The sequence below is a fragment of the Anomalospiza imberbis genome, chromosome Z (assembly GCF_031753505.1).
Source record: "Anomalospiza imberbis isolate Cuckoo-Finch-1a 21T00152 chromosome Z, ASM3175350v1, whole genome shotgun sequence".
In the NCBI taxonomy this organism is placed as follows: Eukaryota; Metazoa; Chordata; class Aves; order Passeriformes; family Viduidae; genus Anomalospiza; species Anomalospiza imberbis.
In genome coordinates this window covers 53,961,588-53,980,947 of record NC_089721.1, presented here as the reverse complement: position 1 = coordinate 53,980,947, position 19,360 = coordinate 53,961,588, and the positions used below count along the sequence as shown (strand labels likewise).

The 19,360-nt window shown below is 39.1% G+C and overlaps 1 protein-coding gene across 1 annotated transcript in view; it reads right to left on the bottom strand.

The window, feature by feature from the left end:
- SUSD1 (sushi domain containing 1) overlaps nucleotides 1-19,360 on the bottom strand; it is a 43,648-nt gene that overhangs the window by 11,078 nt on the left and 13,210 nt on the right. Inside the window, exons 8-11 of the mRNA XM_068177252.1 lie at nucleotides 16,301-16,395; nucleotides 13,145-13,334; nucleotides 12,068-12,162; nucleotides 10,823-11,009 (exon numbers count right to left, since the gene is read on the bottom strand). Of these exons, the coding sequence (XP_068033353.1) occupies nucleotides 10,823-11,009; nucleotides 12,068-12,162; nucleotides 13,145-13,334; nucleotides 16,301-16,395 (567 nt within the window). The remainder of the gene's footprint in view (nucleotides 1-10,822; nucleotides 11,010-12,067; nucleotides 12,163-13,144; nucleotides 13,335-16,300; nucleotides 16,396-19,360) is intronic.

Sequence of the window (19,360 nt, the reverse complement as noted above, 5' to 3'; positions counted from 1 at the left end):
AATGAACACCTGTGGTTCAGAAAGGTTTTAGAAATATTTCAGGCATCAGTTCCTAGCAACTTTTCACTTCCTTTTTCAACTGCTAGCTAGTTTTTCCGCCAAAACATCCTCAATTGAGCCTTGAACCCCAAACAGCTAAAGCCTGCAGGCAACAAAAACTGGCCAAGAAAAACACAGAGCAAATATGATCAAGGTGATCTGGCAGCCCCTGTATTTCTGCTAGCTGGGAAAAAGAGAGATGCCAAAAATGGTGGTTGACTACACAGAAATGAGCAGTGAAAGTTTGTTGGAGTAAGCAGTATTATTTACTAGACTAATTGAAATGGTCAGGGAGAAGAAAAATATGAAACTGTGCACAGAGCCCATTGCAAGAAATACAATGGTATGATAAAGGAGCATTCAGTAATGCCTAAAGTACTTTCAAGAAGGCAACTTCCTTAGATACTGCTCATAGTCAGGTAGCAATCTCCAGGCCCTTAAACTGGATTTCAATATGGATGCAGGACTCTTATCTGTTTAGCAGGAATTTGCATCAAGGCCAAGGCTGAACAAATAAATCTTCCTCTAATTTCAATGGTAATGACGACAGCTGCACACTGATATGGAAATTACCACTACCAGCCTGGAAGCAAAAATGAAAATAGCTTCAGTGCGCACAACTAAGAGGGCAGAGCGTGAAGCACGGACACCATCCAGCCCAGAAGTCTGAAAGAACTTGCACAGGTAAATACAGGTACAGCTAGGCTTTTTGTACACCAGTGTATTAGGCTGCCAATGTGATATCTGACTGTGATATCTGAAGAGTAACAAATGCAGTGCTTATGTACAGAACACCAAGGCTTCAGACCTAGAAAGAATAATCAATATCATGAAGAGAAACAAAAGAAAATCAATGCAGACTTCCCAAAGTTAAGTGACATCAGGCAAAATATTGCTGAGATGCATGGATTTTTCAAAGAGCTGGAATTCAAATAGCTGCACATAATCTTTTGAAGTACAGAAAATCATTAGTTTTGCAGGAGAAAATGAAGATTGTTAAAAAACTGTCAAGAGGGTAAGTAACTGCTAAAAAGGGAGCTAGAAAATCATGTTGAAAGCAGAAGTACTGGGATGCAGGAAGGTTATAAGCGGTTAGTACTACTAGTATTTTGTTAACAATCATGGTGCAAAATCCCAGTATCTATAGATGAACTTTGCTGCTCAGTGTTAGAAATACAGAGATTTTGCAAAATGAGGATTGAACCACCCTAACAGCTGTTGTTCAAAACTGGGATTAAATTCACCAGTTCAAAATACAAGGTGATACATCTGGGCTTCTAACAAGAATTTATGCTAAATATTCTAATTGCCTTTGAGTAGTAGGAATGGCATATTAGTACATCTCAGAATGAGTGTTAGGCGCCAAAATGACAACAGAAAGAAAAATCCAAAAGGCTGCTCTAAAAGGCATAAGAAACATGCTTACATAACACTAGAATAGTACCACCAAGGTACACAAGGCCCATGTGTGACCATTTCATGGTGCCTGAAGTTCCAATCCTCAGTGTGACAGAGCTGTGTGAAACCAGCTCACAGGATACAAGGAAGAGATTAGATAAAGAAATTCTCTTATATGAGGCAAACAAAATTTTGGGTTTGTAACATATGAAGAGGAAATCTGAAAGCTTATATGATCTCTGCTTTAACACAGATGAAACTTGTGAGGGGATACAACTTAAGCACAGTGTGCCCAAAATAAAGCTAACAGGCCATATAAGCACCCCTAGCAAGAAAATCCTCTACCCCTTGACAAAAATCATCCTCAGGAGAACTTCCTGAAAGCTCACCTACCCAAATAAATTGCTTTGGTAGCTCCCTTTACCAGGTTATCTTCAAAACCAGGCTATGGGTGAACTACTAGTGAAGAAACCAGCCATGAACATTTAGGACTGAAATGAGAGTAAGATTTATATAATGGTCTACAGTTTCCTCCTCAGGGAAAGCAGAAGAGCAGGCACCAATATCTTCTCTTTGATGACCAGTGACAGGACCTGAGGGAATGGCCTGGATCTGTGTCAGGGGAGGTTTAGGCTGGCTATCAGGAGAAGGTTCTTCACCCAGAGGGTGGCTGGGCACTAGGACAGGCTTCCCAGGGAAATGGCCCCAGCACCAGCCTGACAGAGCTCAAGAAGGATTTGGACAATAGTCTCAGAAGGATTTGGACAATGCTCTCAGGCATATGGTGCGACTCTTGGGGATGTCCTGTGCAGGGCCAGGAGTTAGACTTTCACGATCCACGTGGGTCTCTTCTCAGCATATTCTATGATTCTCTGAAAGCAATTGTTCTACAATTACTTTCTTCCCTCTAGTAGAGTCAGGGCAGAAAACCCTTTCTGAGAGTTTTCCGAGTTAATGAAAGGTATTGCATGGCTGCCTGCAAGAACAGGAAACAGTCTTTGCTCCTGTTCTTTTCAATACATCTACTGCTGCAGATACTGTAAAAGGTACAGGCAGAATTTCTATCTGAACAAAATAAATGAACAACTAATATTTGACAACCAATCTTTAGGCTCTTTGCACTTTGCAAACATAACCAAACATTAATTGACAGAACTTATCTCTTAATTTCAGTGATTCCTTAGCACAGACACTGTCAATATACAGAGTGACAGGAAAATACATCTCTCAGGGTGGTTTTATCTGGTATACTCCTTCTATCTTCCTTTTCTTTGACATTCAGTATCACCACAAGACACTATTATTAATTTCTCTAAAGAATTTTTCAATTTCCAAGAAAAACTTGGAAATTTCTTCTCTAATGACAGCCAGAATGTGCACTGCATGCAACGGTTTTGCATTGTTTTACAGATAAACAGCACAAGAGGAAACAGATGTGGACTCAGATGACAAGAAGATGCTAAGGTCATAACAACTGATTTTTCTATTTTCTATAATCTGACAGGAAAATACAAATTATGAAAATAAGTAGCCTTCCAGAACTGACAGCCCTAGTAAATGAGTAAAAGAGAAAAGAATAAAAAAAAAAACCACATAGTGCTGTTAAAGTATGGAGTCATTTGCTATGTTTAGTTTCCGGTAAAAAATACTAGTTATTAAAAACATCAAACACACAGAAGACAATCTGTTTTAATAAAAAGAGTGAACAGTTTGTAGCAATGTGAAGGAGTAATAATAATACTACTAATAATACAATTGAAAGGATTAGTTTAATTTTTGGTGATCAGAAAATAAACTCTAAAGGAGTCATTCCATATGCAGTATTTGCCCACTCTGACTTTTTTAATAAAATAAGAACTTTGCCAGAAATCAAACACCTAAAAATGTAATTTAAAAAAATAAAGAAGTCTGCTGGGAGGCCAACATTATTACCAGATTTAAAAATCCAACCACACAGAGCAGTTGGAGGGAAAAGGAGAATACTACAGAGAAGCAAGGACTTGCACTAGGTGAAGAAATCAAGATCCTCCAGTCTGTTCACATTCTGTTAGCACTTTGCCTTTCTGAAAGAACTAAATTTTTTAAGTCTTCATGAGCAGAACAGACTAACATATCTGTAGCAACATCAGGAAAACAGAGAAGAACATAGCAAAAAATGAAGTATATCCAGAGATTGTTTTACTCTAAGCACTTCCTTGTCACAGCAGTTAATAACACTTGAACATTTAATATAAAAGCTAATATTCTACAATAAGAATCCATCTACTGATTTTCTCTCTGAACCTGAAGGCAAGCTACAGGGAATAAAGTGCATGCCGGGAAGAGCTTCCTGCTTCAGCAACACTGAGAATCATCACATGCCTCAATGCTGGAGCTAAAGCCTGCTTGGTGTTACACTTTAGGGGCAATAACAAAGCTTTAAAAACAGTAATGAATTGAACAACAAAGTCCAAACTCAAATGGCAACTCTTCACCAAACTAATTATTTCAAAGAATCCAAATCAAAGACTCTTCTTAAGGCCGGGCTTTAAATAAAACAACCCATTAGTGAAACAAGACCATTTGCCTGATCTTAATTCCCTGCAAACAAGGGATTTCTTTCATGCGATGCCTACATAACTTAGGTCAAAGTCACAAGGTGCTTATATAGCTTGAGTTATAACACATAATCTGATATATCTATATAACCTGATATCAATATAACCTGAATCATAACTTTCTATACGTAAATAACCTAAATCATAGCCTTTTATACCTATACAACCTGAATCATAACTTTTTATACCTATATAACCAGATAAAAAATAACTTCTATACAATGTAATGGCTAGTACATGGTTAACTAGCTGCTTAATGCTGAATAGACAAAAAAGAAGAAAAAAACACACCAGGTGGATAGCTTCAGAGATAGGTAAGTATGGTACTAATGAGAAATTGGCAAATGTAAAGCCAGTTAGCCACAAAACAAAGAATTAAGGCAGGTTAGGACCAGACAGGCAAGGAACACCGTAACCGTGCATGCTCTGAAAACCAAGCTGAAAAGTGAAAAAGACCTTGGAAGCCTTCATCAAAGACCCCTGATGACCACCAAACTGGGGAGGCACAACCACAGTGCAAAAGAACTTTTTAGAACCATGAGATCATACAATGTAAATTAGTTCTGGTACATACGTAATGATGTTGTAGTGACATAGTGACACAAAGCCATACTGTCTATATAAATATACCACAGCACTTGACAAGGGTGGGTAAGTTAGGTGGAGATATCTCCTCAGCCTCAGCGCTGCAATAAACAAATACCTGCTCTATAGACACTGGTTTATGAGGATTTATTTCCAGCCTCTTTTGGGCATCACATGGGTATTTGCGGGCTTTATGTCCAAAAGGTTTTTGCTGAATTTTAAAACAATAGTAAAAAATACTGCTGAAAAAATAAACTAAAATAAGGTAGAGATATTAATACAATGAAAAACCATTGTTTACTGTTTGTATTACTGTTTGAAGAGAAATTAACTTTACTGTAGATATTTAAATATAATTGTTCTAATACAGAGTGAGAAGAGATTTTTTGGTTAGAGAGGAACATTATGCAAAAAGAAGGAAAGAGGGAGAATAAATAAATCAAGACCACATCTACACAAAAAGTCATTTAGATCGTCTTTAAAGCCTGGTCGTTTCTGGAAATCCCACTGATGTGATTCCCTTTGCTGACTGTGGCTTTGTTCTCCTGCTCTGTGGCTGAATGTCACACCATCCTGTTGATGATGGGAAAGGTATGAGTTCAGCGAGGCAGCAGTGCAGACGGAGCCAGAGCGCTGTCACCAGCCAGGCCCAGCTCTGCTGCAGCCGTGTGCCACGGGCCCGGCTCCGCGCTGGGGAGCCTGAGCTCTGCTGCACAAAGGGGCCTTTCTTTCTCTCTCCCTGGGCCAGCAGTGCCCAGGGCCAGCACGTCTTCAAAAGTAAAACGGTCCCGGGCAAGGAAAGAAAGCCAAAAGCAGGGAGAAGTGCTCCAGGGGACCTTGGCTGGCACCTCTCAGTCTCCTCCATGCCAGCAAGTGACCTGCCACCCTGCCCTGCCCTGCGAGTGAGAATTCACAGCCACACAACACACAGGGAGCCAGCTCGTGCCCACTGGGTGTTTTCGGTGCTGGAGCAGGGCCTGAAGAGGCCCCGATTCCAGCTGCAGAGCACCTCTGGGCCAGGAACTCCACCTTTAATACTAAATTCGCTCACATCTCGCTGCTTCTTGTAGGCATCGTCTCTAGGGTGCGTTAGGGTCGCCTGACTCTGCTGCCACGTGTGTAGGTGAGCCAGGGTGATCCCCATCTCCTGGCTCATCCCTGCCTGAACATTCCTATGGCTTGTCTTCTGCTCTGGTTCTTCCTGAGGCACCTTTCCCTTGTGATCCCCAGGAACAAAATGAGGTGTGTTGAGTGCTCACATCTGCTGTTCTGCAGACCCAGGGTGAAGTGTTCAGGGTCTGGCAGCAGAATGGGAGCTCGGCGCTGTTGCCTCAGAGTGTTTGGGTTAGGGACCTGCCTGGTCCTTCCACAAGAGGGGACCTGGTATGACAGCCTCCTAACCCCAGTGCAAGAGGGACCCTGCCAACAGCAATCACTGCTCTCACCCTACTTCCTAAGCCAATGACAGAACCTTGCCTGGGTAAGCAGAGGGGTGCAGCACTCTGCTGGACTCTCAGGGTGAGCACCCAGGCTTACAGTGCCAGCCACTTCCTACATCCCCTGCCTTTGCTCAGCACTCTGCAGCTCTCCCTTCCTCCTGGACCTTGGCCAAATGTAGTTGTCCTTTGCATGACTCGGAACTGCTTTAATGGGCTGTGTGGCACAGGCGACTGGCCACATATGTATATGCTCATATGCACCAAGATGAAGGTACTTCACAGTACCTGGCCATGGGAGAGGAGGAAAATTTGGTCAGGGAAAACTCAGCAAGGTGCTTTTGATGCTTTCAACTAGAAGGCCTGACATAAGACACCATGTTTACTTTTCATTGTTTCTCTTCTGTGAGCAATCTACCCAAAGCAAACAGTATGGAAATCAGAGTTCTATTCCTCTTTTAAAGCACTGGCTGTAAAGCATAGACTGTGTCACTGATATCAATTGCTTTGCAAACAGAATAAGAAATTATATAAACACTCATGAATTCACAGAGACTCATGAAAAATTCTTACTATGGAGGAGTTCAGGAAAATTATAGTGAAGTGGTGTTCATATGAACGTAATTATCATGCATTTAAATAAACTCTGCACAAAAATAAAAAGTATATGCATATATACGAAATTGTTTACATGACTGGCATCTCATTTCCCCCGTACATTGAAAAAAAAGTAATCATTTTCATGTTTTCATCACTTCTCTTCCCTCATTACATAAACCAGAAACTCCCTTCCTGGCAATTCTCTTGCTCCAATGCTGCACACTTTACCAGACAGTTTCTCTGGAGGTACGTGATTCTGGTGCTCTGGTGCTCCCAGAATAAGAGCTATGAGATCACCACACCTCCAGTCTTTCACTTCCTCACGGGAAAGTAGATTTGGGGCTTTCCCTCCTTTTCCAGACCTTAAAGAACTCCCTTTATGAAAGAATGAGTATAAATGTTTTCCATCCTACATCAGATCAGAACAATAGTCTATCTTTTATGTGCATGGGTACATCCACAGGCAGATGAACAAGTTAGACATCACAATCTGATCTGTAATGTTGTACATTTTCCACACACCAAGACAAAGGAGCAGGGCTCTAGAAGATTATACTTAATATCTGATGGAATACATTCTCCTTATCCAAGTAACTTTCTAGACTCTCTGCTTGTGACTCTACTTTCTCACTCACATGTTCATATGAAGACAGAGATCAGACACACACAAGTACGTGGCCTGCAGGCAAATCCTGAGCTAAACCAAAAAAAAAATAGCAGCTGAGAAACATAGGAAGTACTAAAATTACCTGATGCACACAGATTTAAGGTCAAGCCTACTCAAACCCCCTGGAAAGTACACATCCAATAAGTAAGGAATTGCAGCATGTGTGAATAGCATGCCTTGAGCAAACTCAAAATACAGCTGAATTCTAAGCAGAAAATCAAGAAGAGTAAAAGCAATGAAAAAATAGTAATTTAACCTAATATGAATTATTTTACAAGAAGGAAATGTAATCAGTAACTCAGGCACAAAAGATCTATTTCTAGTGTCCAGAAACACTTAGTCTTACTATGTCTTAAGTCATAGTGGTCTGCTCTAAACCAAAAAAAAAGCTAACCAGACTCTGTAAACATATAGGCATTCATGAACCCCCAAAACACCAGAGTTTTCATAAAGAATCTACCCAAAGCAAAGATCAAAACCAGATTCAAATATCAATAGAATTTTAATGTGGCTGAACTGAAAAAATTACTCTTACTCAGAACACTAGCAATGAAAGTAAAGTAGACCTAGCTCTTTATTTATTATTCTGTTTTTCAAACACTTGAAAAAATGGTTACAAAATGGTTCAGTCATCTTCATTTCATATGTAAAAACAGGTAGTGAAATTAAGAACAATGCCTCCCCTGAGCATGATTTAATAAAGGATATTCCAAAAGGAAAATGAACAGAGTCATGTGTAAATAGTATAATCACAAGTATGCCCACTCCTTTCCTTCTCTGGAAAGGGGCACAAGAGTCCTTGCTTAAAAGACAATCTTGCTACCACCCTTTTACAGCTACAATATAATCACTGCCTGATAATTTTTGATAATTGACTCAATTTCCTATTTCCAGTAGATAAGTGGTGAGAGTTTCTTTAAATAAGTTAAGACAACATAAAAGACTGTGCAAGATGCGTCTTACAATGATCCATGAAGCATCTGCTAGACTGCATTTAGCATCCACAAGATGACAGAAAAAACTAACTATTTTTTTTTGAGGATGCTACTTGCCAGGGAGAAAAACTGGCTTTTAGATCCAAGTTCTTGGCTTTTTTTTTCTTTAGAAATAATATGGATATAACATATCCTCATTCAGGATGAATATGAGCATAGATATAGATATTCAGGATATAGAAGTAACTTTCATAACAGGCATTGACAAATCTTGTTTGTTTTTTTTTTTAAATACCCAAACTTATTGCTAGCATTTACATACTTACTGTATTTTGCAACAGTCTAAAAATTTACAAAGTCACTATCCTTGTCAGGAAATTAGGTCCGTAAGGCAGTGAACATCCAATTGTCTAGGATATGTCTCTTCACACTATTCAAAACTCCACGGTTAAGATTTTCCAAACTCTCAAAATGTAGAAGGTTTGTAAAAGTCAAGGAGACACAGCATCTGAATTTGCCCCCAGCTGTGGCTACAGACCAAATGATCACGTACCTCTTCAAGGATGGCATATGAAACCTCAAACAACCCATGAGAACATAATCAGTAATACACTTTTGTAAGTCTCAGTTTCCCTACAGCTTCTGTGCTTAAGGCATATCTTGCATTTTTACAATACCATTTAGTTGGAAAAGCACCAGAGCTAATAAAGCCACTTTTCAGAATTAATTTGGCAGATAAATTGAGATCATTTCATTCACCATGGAAAATGCATACATGATTACAAAATAACTGAACAAATGAAGATGAAAATAATAGTTTAAATAATAGTTTAAATTACAGTTTTTATATAAATTAAGCTGCCTGCATAGGTAATGCAATTCCAAGACATAAGACACAGAAGTAAACGCAGCACTGCCGCAAGCATTATTTCAGCTGGATCCTTTTAATCTTAGATAACAATTAATCTTATTTAAATTCCATTATTTGGCAAGTTTTGCAGCAAAATTATTATTGCCTTTTTAATTTTCTGGAATTTCTGCAAAAACTTAAAAAATACATACTTGTATGGTTTTTCAGTGGAGGTTAGAAAATAAGAAATGTTTTCACACCCAATTTTTGATAAAAATTCCTAATATGACAGAGCAACACCCATCTTTTATTGCTTATTGAATACGATAACTACCAGGTATAAATGGGCTGGTGTAGTAAAATCTCCTTTCAAAACGGAAATAACCTAACTTCTATGCAAAGACTTTTCCTGGGGCTATGCATATGTATTTGTTAAGCACTAACTCAGCAGAGAGGAAAATATGCCAGCTGCCAAGACACAAATACTGTTTCACACAGCACCTAATGCAAAGTGTTCTCTAGAGCTCTGCTGAGTAAGTGACCTGATGCAATCCTGCAGAATTGAGGAAATACCATAGGATGACAGAGTAAAGAGCTTTTCCTTTTCTTTAAGTATGTATTCAAAAATTACCACTATCAACAAAATTCTGAGATATCTTACTAGCTTTTTTAAGAAAGACACATGTACGCATGAACTACTTTTGAGTGAAAGTTAGGAAATAGTGAAAAGGAATTACCAAATCATTATTGTAATTTAATTTCATTTTTTAAAAAAAGAAACACACAGGTCACTGTATATCTTAAACAGCAGCTTTAAGAAACAAGAGATGTTTTACCTTTCATGAAGCTTAAAACTGTCAGATCTACTATTGAAAATACAGCAATACTATCAATTTCAAAACACAAATCTGCAGCTCTTCCTAAGCAGTCAGAAGAGAATTGTTTCCATCTAGTGGCTGAACAGAGTTAGAGACACTCAGAGAGCTTTCATGTTCCATACCTATTGAAATTTGTGTCCCTGACAGGAAGAGAGACACCATCATCAAACACTGCACTGCACTTCACCTAATACAGAGATACTGACAGCACAGGGATGGTGAAAACTGTTCTAAACAAATCAAGACCCCTAAGATGTTTCTCATCATGGCATTTTAGTGACATACATCTGGCTAAATTGTGAACCTGAGGCTCTTCCCTCAGAAGCTTATTTGCTCAAATGTCTTTTAAGTTTTGTACTCTGCCAATTAGACGCAAAAGTATCTGTGTGAGGTACTTGCAGATTCCTGTACTCTACACTGAATTCTTGCAGACTTTAGTGGTATCTGTTTCTGTTGTTACAAATATCCATACAAAGTGCAGTTGAGCTATTAACTCCACTGTGGAGAGAACTTTTTCTTAAAAAGTGACTTAGCCTCTAATAGGGTGGAGAATTTAACTCAGCTGTCCTAGATACTAGTCTTGTGTCCAACCCACCAAACTATCTTTTCCCTGATGTCCCAAAATGACACATTAACACTCTGCATCTCAATGTTTCTCCCCCTTCTGGCTCTGAACTCTACAAAACCCATGAAAACAAACAGTGGACACTTTTGAGCATGGAAAGAACACTTTGACAACCCATCCCACAACACTGAGATCAACAATGCAGATTCACTTGAGTCTCTTACATCCACTAGGTGCTTTTGTAAATATATAAAATAAATGGCAAGACCTACCTGCAATTTGTGTTGTCATGGAAACAAGCAGTGAAAAATTCAAAGCTACCATGGAAATATTAATGGAGTAATTGGTGCCTGGTTGCAAATCTAAACAAACTTCAGGAGCTTGCTTGTGTGTGGAAAGTTCGAAGGTCATTTCATGAAAGAAGTTCTTCTGATACCAACGCTGGCCTTGCACATGAAACTGTAACCAAATAATCACAGCATGAAAACTGAAATGTTATAATACATTACTGGCATTCAGCCATCTCATGCTCTTAATTAGAAGAAACAGCAGAAGAGACCACTGTTTACAGTGGGTCAAAACTGTAGGCATTGATGGTTACTCAAATTCCAATAATTCCAAAAGTTGGTTTGTCTTGATCAGATCTGGTATCTTCCTGGTTCTTTCACTTCTCCTCCTAGTCCATCCTCTTTTTTATTAATTTCCCCTAGACCATATTTCCTGCTAACATACAGGCTTCCAGTAACAGTTCACTTTCATTGAAGTATACCCTCCTGGTGAATTATAAAATTAAGCTCACATAAACACCTCTCCAGTTTCACCCTGAGGATTGAGACAAAATCAAGTTATTTTGACCCATGCCAACTACACTCTGGAATCCGTATACAGTCACATGTATTTCTGGGGAAATTTACGGGTTCATGTGTTCTTTTTTTTTGTTTCAGTAGGATTTCCTCTTTTATTGTTGATGACTGAAATGATCATGAAATCAGTAACCTAAGGCCTCTCCTGATCAAATGATTTCTCTGTTAATGTGAAACAAAAATATTTGCTGGATATTAATTTTGCATTATTTTTCCTTTAAATAGATCCTGTGCCCTCAGATAATCTCTTACTGTCTCCTGGCACAGGGAAACTTGAGACAACAGCAGGTGGTCAAGAATACTGGCAGAAGTAGTTAATGCAGAAATTCACCACTGGGATAAGGGCAGACTGAAGGCATACCACAAGGCAAAGAGAAATGACTCAGTGGAACTGGAATAGAGTTGTGCGAGTTGTTTGCCTGAACATGGCAAACTTGAAAGTACAGATAAGGAGGGTCAAGTATGGGAAAAATAAGCAAGAAATAGGACTACAAGACAGCATCGTCTTTCTTTGGCTGCTATGCAAGATTATTCTTTGGGGTTTTATGAGGCATTGTTATATAAAGGAACACTGCTAGCACTGAGCATTTGAAAAATAAGGTTTTTGATTGATGAAAATTGCTTTATAGATTCAAAATATAGATTGTCACTTACTGAGTATCTGTCTTCCACATCAGTTCCCCTGACATTTCTCCTCCATTTCAAGCAGGTATCATTAAAAATTAACACATTATTGAAAGCTTCCTTTACTGTAGAGACAATTTAAAAAGAGATCAACTTACTTAAAAAACTCTACCTCCTTCAACTTAATTGAACATAAGTAGCTGAGAATAATTTTTTTTTTAAGTTTTAAATTTCATTCTCTTCTGAGACAGAGAGGTAGGCTATAAATTCTTTTTGAATTAACAAGATAAGTAAAGCATGATCATTTTCCAGAGCAATCAGCTTTTGGAAAAACCCAAGCATGCTATTCAGGAAATCTAACACATTATTTACTTGTCCAGGCCTAGAAGGTTATCATGACAGAAACATCAAGGGTTCAGGCCTCCTGATGTAAATAAAATTATCACAGAACAATTTGTCATAGTTGATGCCCTTTAGGAAAAATCATGTGAGTAAAAACATTTTTGTGGATTCCAAAAGCAACTACTTCTCAAGGTCTGTCTCACCAGAATTAGTATGTCAGAAGACAAGCCAAAAGTCTCCACGACTGAAATACTACAGAAATCCACTGCTAGAACATGGCTTCTGTACAGTTACTGATAACTGCCAGAACCCTGTTAATCACTGGTAAACACAGGAGCATTGTCTGTAAGGCTTATACCACTTAGATTAGTATCACACAGCCAAGCAACAGGGAATTCTCCTACAAGCAAAGAATCGTGTTTCAAGGCAAAAACCAGAAACCACTAGGCACTGTACATCAACCAAAATTCTGTACCAATACTGCCTCAGCCAGAAGGCAAGTCCTGAAAAAGTAAATTTTGCAAATCTGAAGAGCACTTTCTGCTACTGCTCTTCTTGCTCATAAGAGTCAATGACCAAGTGAGCAGAAAGAAAAACATCTTGCAGAAAAAGAGGATGCTGACAGTGGCTACATGTGCATAGCCAGCATAAATAATTATGGAGTCTAGGAAACAGCCCCTTTTCCTGTCTGTTAGACTCAAATCAGTGAACTCTGCAGCACAGTAAGTTCTTTTATAAGCACATAAAATACAAAACACAACCTACCCTTTGTTTGAATTGCTACTGTAACTGAGGCAGTGATGTTTGCAGAAGAAATGGTAGTTATATTCACCATGTAGTTGCTTCCAGAGTCCAGATCTAAACACACCTTTGGATTATCTTCACTTGTAGTGATGTTAAATATCACATCTTCTGAGAATATATTCTCATCCAATCTTTGGCCCAGTATATGAAACTATTGAAACAAAGATAATAGTGCAATTTGTTGTGGCTCTCCAAAATTCAGAATACTAGCTTATTTAATCCTATCAGTTCTTAAATGTAACACAGGATTACATCTGGTTCAGAGTATCAGTTCAAGGAAAATATACAGGTTTTTGACTAGCTACAGGATGTCTTAATAAACTAGATCTTTAATTTTTCTGGCTGTTAAAACTATTCATATTATTTAATATATTTCTACAACAGATAGGAGGGATCTATTACAGAATCTAATCAAATTTATTAGGAACCTAATCTACTGTGGACCCTACAAAGATCTCCAACTCAAATAGTAATGTGTAAGTAAATATTGTTTCTTGTTTACAGCACACAGATAGAAAGTACATCTACTTGTTACTTTCTTTCCCTTTTGCTATCATTTCCCCCTTGCCCCACAGAAGCAGGAGTAAGACTGAACACCAAACGACAGTAGACGAGCTTGTCTAAGATTGTCCAAGTGTAGTGAAAAAGCAACCTGTTGCTTGTATGACATGAAGGGACAGACAAAGCTCACCCTCTCTGGCTATTCTGAAGTGTATTTCAGATGGCAGAATTCAGGAGAAGCACATGAACAGAGCACATTGTACCACGGATTCACAGCTTGCCAGTTACCATTGGCTACATAAAAAACAGTTTTGACCTGTTAGGGGAACTGGAAAGCTGTGTTTTCCATCTCAGCAGTGCTCAATAAAAGTATGCAAACTAAAAATACTAAAAATACTTTGTTTATAACATAGGAGGAGAAAGATGGGTTGTTTTCCAAAATTATTACCCAACCTTGAAATGTACTTACCCTGGACACCCTAAATAATTCCTTTTATTTTCACACACACAAAAACCCCTTTCTTGGGATGTTATTGTGAAAACATTGGAATTCTTATCATGTTGTTTCGGCCTTCAATAACACTGACTGAACTTTTGTTTCTGAGAATTGCCTTAAGTTTTATTCTTATGCTCATGTAAAAAAAAAAAAAAAAAAAAGTCTTTTACAAAGGTTGCTTTCAATTTCCAAGAAAAATGGTTCTAAAATGTTCAGATATACATTAGTTGAAACTTTTGAGCAAGGCACACTATTTTGATATACTTTGCATTTCTAAAATTCACAGAATTTTTTTTTTCTGGGTTGGAAGAGACCTTTGAGATCATCGAGTCCAACCCATGTTCTAACACCTCAACTAGATCATGGCACCAAGCGCCACATCCAGTCTTTATTTAAACACATCCAGGGATGGTGACTCCACCACCTCCCTGGGCAGATGATTCCAGTATTTGACCACTCTTTCTGTGAAAAACTTCTTCCTTAAGTCTAGCCTGTATCTCCCTTGGCGCAGCTTGCGACTGTGTCCTCTTGTTCTATCTGTTGTTGCCTGGAAAAAAGAGACCGACCCCCAGCTCACCACAGCCACCCTTCAGGAAGTTGAAGAGAGCGATAAGGTCACCTCTGAGTCTCCTTTTCTCCAGGCTAAACAATCCCAGCTCCCTCAGTCGTTCCTCACACGGCTTGTGTTCCAAGCCCTTCACCAGCCTCGTTGCTCTCCTTTGGACACACTCAAGCATCTCAACGTCCCTCCTAAACTGAGGGCCCAGAACTGGACACAGCACTCAAGGTGTGGCCTCACCAGTACCGAGTACAGGGGAAGAATGACCTCCCTGCTCCTGCTGGCCACACTATTCCTGATACTGGCCAGGATGCCGTTGGCCTTCTTGGCCACCCGGGCACACTGCTGGCTCATGTTCAGCCGACTGTCAACCAGCACCCCCAGGTCCCTTTCCACCTGAGCACTGTCCAGCCACACCATCCCCAGCCTATAACGTTGCAGGGGGTTATTGTGGCCAAAGTGCAGGACTCGGCACTTGGACTTATTGAACTTTATCCCATTAGATTCTGCCCATCCATCCAAGCGTTCCAAGTCCCTCCGCAAAGCCCTCCGTCCCTCTAACAGATCGACACACGCTCCCAGCTTAGTGTCATCTGCAAATTTACTAATGAAAGACTCTAAACCCTCATCCATATCATCAATAAAAACATTAAACAGAACTGGCCCTAGCACAGACCCCTGAGGGACACCACTGGTGACTGGCCGCCAGCTGGATGCAGCAGTGTTCACCACCACTCTCTGGGCCCGGCCATGCAGCCAGTTCTTAACCCAGCACAGAGTGCTCCTGTCCAAGCCACAGGCTTCCAGCTTATCTAGGAGTGTGCTGTGGGAGACAGAGTCAAAGGCCTTGCTGAAATCCAAATAAACAACATCTACAGCCTTCCCTGCATCCACTAGGCGGGTTACCTGGTCATAAAAGGTGACCAGGTTGGTTAAACATGACCTACCCCTCCTAAACCCATGCTGACTGGGGCTGATACCCTGGCCATCCTGTAAATTCTGTGTGATGGCACTTAATATAAACTGTTCCATTATTTTGCAAGGTACTAAGGTCAGGCTGACTGGTCTATAATTACCAGGATCCTCCTTAGCACCCTTTTTGTGAATGGGTGTCACACTGGCCAGCTTCCAGTCATCCGGAACCTCACCAGGTTATATCCAGTATCTACAAGTGAGACACAGTTCAGCTGAGATGCTTGTCAAAGACAGGCACAGAACCCAAGTTCTGCAGTGTTTTCTGTGGCAATGTAAGCTTGAGCTGTTCAACAGAATTTCACTAAAACATAAACTTACGGCATAATCTCTTACAGATTCAAGCAGGCATTTAGGTGATTTGCTGGAATGAGACTCTGAACCCTGAGTTTTTCACCTACCTTTAGGACAGGAATTTTCTTCTTTCCTAGCACAGCCAGTCACCTCTAGGTATATAGGTGTTCCACTGGGAAGATCAAGACAAATTGCCATACCAACAAAACCCACAATACAAATATCTACTGCTGAATCAGCAGATATAACTAGGACAATGTTATTCCCAATCTCAAATACTTCCATTATTACTTACTGTGTATGTTTCCCGCACTCCCAGTCTTCCAGTTTTCCTTTGCCACCTCACACACGTTTCATTGAATATGGATAAATTACTAAATAATTCCTCCTCTGTGACCAAAAGAATGAACACAGAAAGAAAATAATTACTTTTCATGCATATTTTATGTTTGGAGCAATTGCTTAGTTCTTACTTTTTCTGTGGTTTGGTCTTGGGGCTTTCTTTGCTTTGCTTTTTTGTCCAAACAGGAAAAAACCAAAAAAGATAAGCACATGTTAGGTAGAAGGCTTTCTCTTAACTGTGTTGGCTCCTAAACTTTAAATAACAGGCTAACTGAAGAAGCCTGTCCTGAGCTAAAGACTGTGAACTCTTTAAACATACAGCCAAGCTGATCCAAGGAATTTTTAAGAGCTTCTGTATTAGACTGGAAAAGAGTTTATTTGTAGCTGAATCAAAGTTTTGGTTCATTGTTGACTCGAGTTGCTTTTTAAAAGGTGTTGGCTTTTTTTTCTTGTTGTAAAATAAATTAAATAACACAGCAGAACATTTTTCAAAACAAACACTAGATTAAAACAATGGAGCCCACAGAACCACGTATGTAGGAAGTACAGCTCTAGCAACCAGAGATACATCCCTCAACACACATCTGCTAATTTACACACTTAGAAGAGCAGGTTTTCTCAGAGACACAGCACAGCTAAGAAGGTGAGCTCACCCACGCATTTTTTCAGCAGTTCTCTTACTGCTGTCATTAGACACAGTGCAGTTGCTCTCACATGATGAGATAATATTCTCATATAGCTAAGAACAAAACTCCTTCTAGTCACAACTCAGATCAACAGTGAAAATACCTACTCCTTTCCTTCACCAGCCTTCAAATTGTCATTCCTTTGTCCTACTACCATATTTTCTTATTAAATTTACTATATGACCAAAGTCATACAGACCCATCCTGATAAAGAATCTAAGATGAAAAACACTTACTAGCTGCTGAAAAATTGAAAAGTTTTTATAGGATAGCATTGGTAGATACTTCAGGGAATATTCACAAAATAGTGTATTGTTCTGATGTTAAAGCAAGCACAGGTCAGGTCACTCTTCCTCTGTATTATAAACTTCATTACCATCTCACAGGGGCCCCCTTGTAGCATGTGGGCATCAAGCTGGCACTAAAATGCATCAGTATATTAAGAGTTTCTAGCATTTCTAGCATTTCATAATTATGCAGCTATTTAGAACTACAATGTAACAGTTAATGTATTTTGCAGCACTTTTTCTTTTTTGTTTTGATTATTAGAACTGCCATAAAACTGTTTTCTAATATTATCTCCCTCTCGATATATTCAACAAATACATGCCTCACTCACTAGACCAGTTCATCTCCCAATTAATCTTAACTCCTCCATTCCACATCCATTGTATATGGAAATGCTGTTGAAAGCTTCCATGTTTCCAGGACAGAAGAAAAAGATTAATCTGTGTGTCCTTTAAAACAAATTTCTTACAAATAGCTGAGTGATTAACTGTATTTAAGGGCTGCTTATTGTTATTGTTATATGTTTTGCAGTACTGCCCGAAACTCTGCAGCTTTCTGTACCACCACAAACCAAAAGATTATGTTCAGTTCTGGTATTCTTTAAATCAAACACAGTTTTATTAAAAGAGTGGATAGCAAGAAGGATACACAGACAGAGGGAAAATGTTTCCATATCAATGAGATCTGAATTAAAATGCATAACAAGGAGGCAGGAGGGACAAGAGAGAGAGTAATCTGCAAGACTTCTTAGCAAGAAAATCTGCAACTTGACTTACCAGTTTATATAATACAGCTATACAGCTAAAAAGAAAAAAAAAAAGAAAGAAAACAAAGCAGCAAACAACAAAAGGGATTGCACTGGTATTTAGACAAGAAAATAAATCTTTACAGAGACCTCCTTGGAAGGAAGAATGCAGAACTAGTAGCATTTTTTTTCTGTAAATACATCAATTTTTTTATTATACTTTCTGAACTTTGAGGACAAGGCCACCGGGCAATGACCATAAATTCACAGAATAGCTGGCAACTTCTCAAAAGTTTCTACTTTAAATGGATGTGAGTGAAAGAGCATGAAAATCTGTACAGAGCAATTACCTTCAGCTTTCTGAGGAGACTGCTTTTTCTCCTTTACTCTTACTGATCACACAATCTTTGTTTGGACAGCCAAATATATAGAAAGGGCTTGGTTTAACATTAATCCCAGTAGCATAAACGGAGTATCCAGTAACAGCACAAAGATTTCTCTGAAAAAAACATTCTGCAACTAGAGGGAGACAGGTTCCTTGAAACATTCATTCTATTGTGAAATCTAACAGTGCCAGTGACTTACAGAGCTAGGGAACTTGGTTTGTGAAACACACAGTAGCACACAGTAGCATCAAGGTCTTACATGTATCTGATTTTGATCAACAGCTTAAACTCCAAAATAAGATGGGAGAAGCGAAGACCCTGCATTTGTCTATATCTCAGCACTATAAATTTTAACTTGTGATAAACCAAGGCGAGTGAAGTTCACTGCTACCCCACTAATCTTCAGGTTACTTTCACAATTTTTTCTCATCCCAAAAGAAAGTGTCCTAGAAACAACATGCAAATAAATACCTGGAGAACCAGAGATGAAAGGTGAAAAGAAATCCTGGAGGAGTCACAGAGAGAAAGGTAGATTTGGGAAAGGACAGAGAGAGATGCAAATAGCACCTGGCTGTTGGCAGCCAGGAAAGACAGGTGCTGGTCAACACAACACAAATGGTAGAATGCAAAAAAAGCAAATTGTTTCAACAGCAATAGTGAGTGTTGGAGGGGGAGAAATTATGTCAAGAAATTCAAGGATAGCAACTTTTTTACCAGAAAGCAGACAGGATCAGCTCCACTCTTACATTTATCTTCAGCAAGTAGCTAAAAGAGAATCCACACATGCAAGTTCATTTACAGAGCTCTTGCTACCTATCCCCACTCATACAAGCAATTTAGTGGAAAGAAAAAACCCAGGTATTAGATTTATTTGTATATTTTTGCCTGTTCAATTCTGTAAGTGGTGA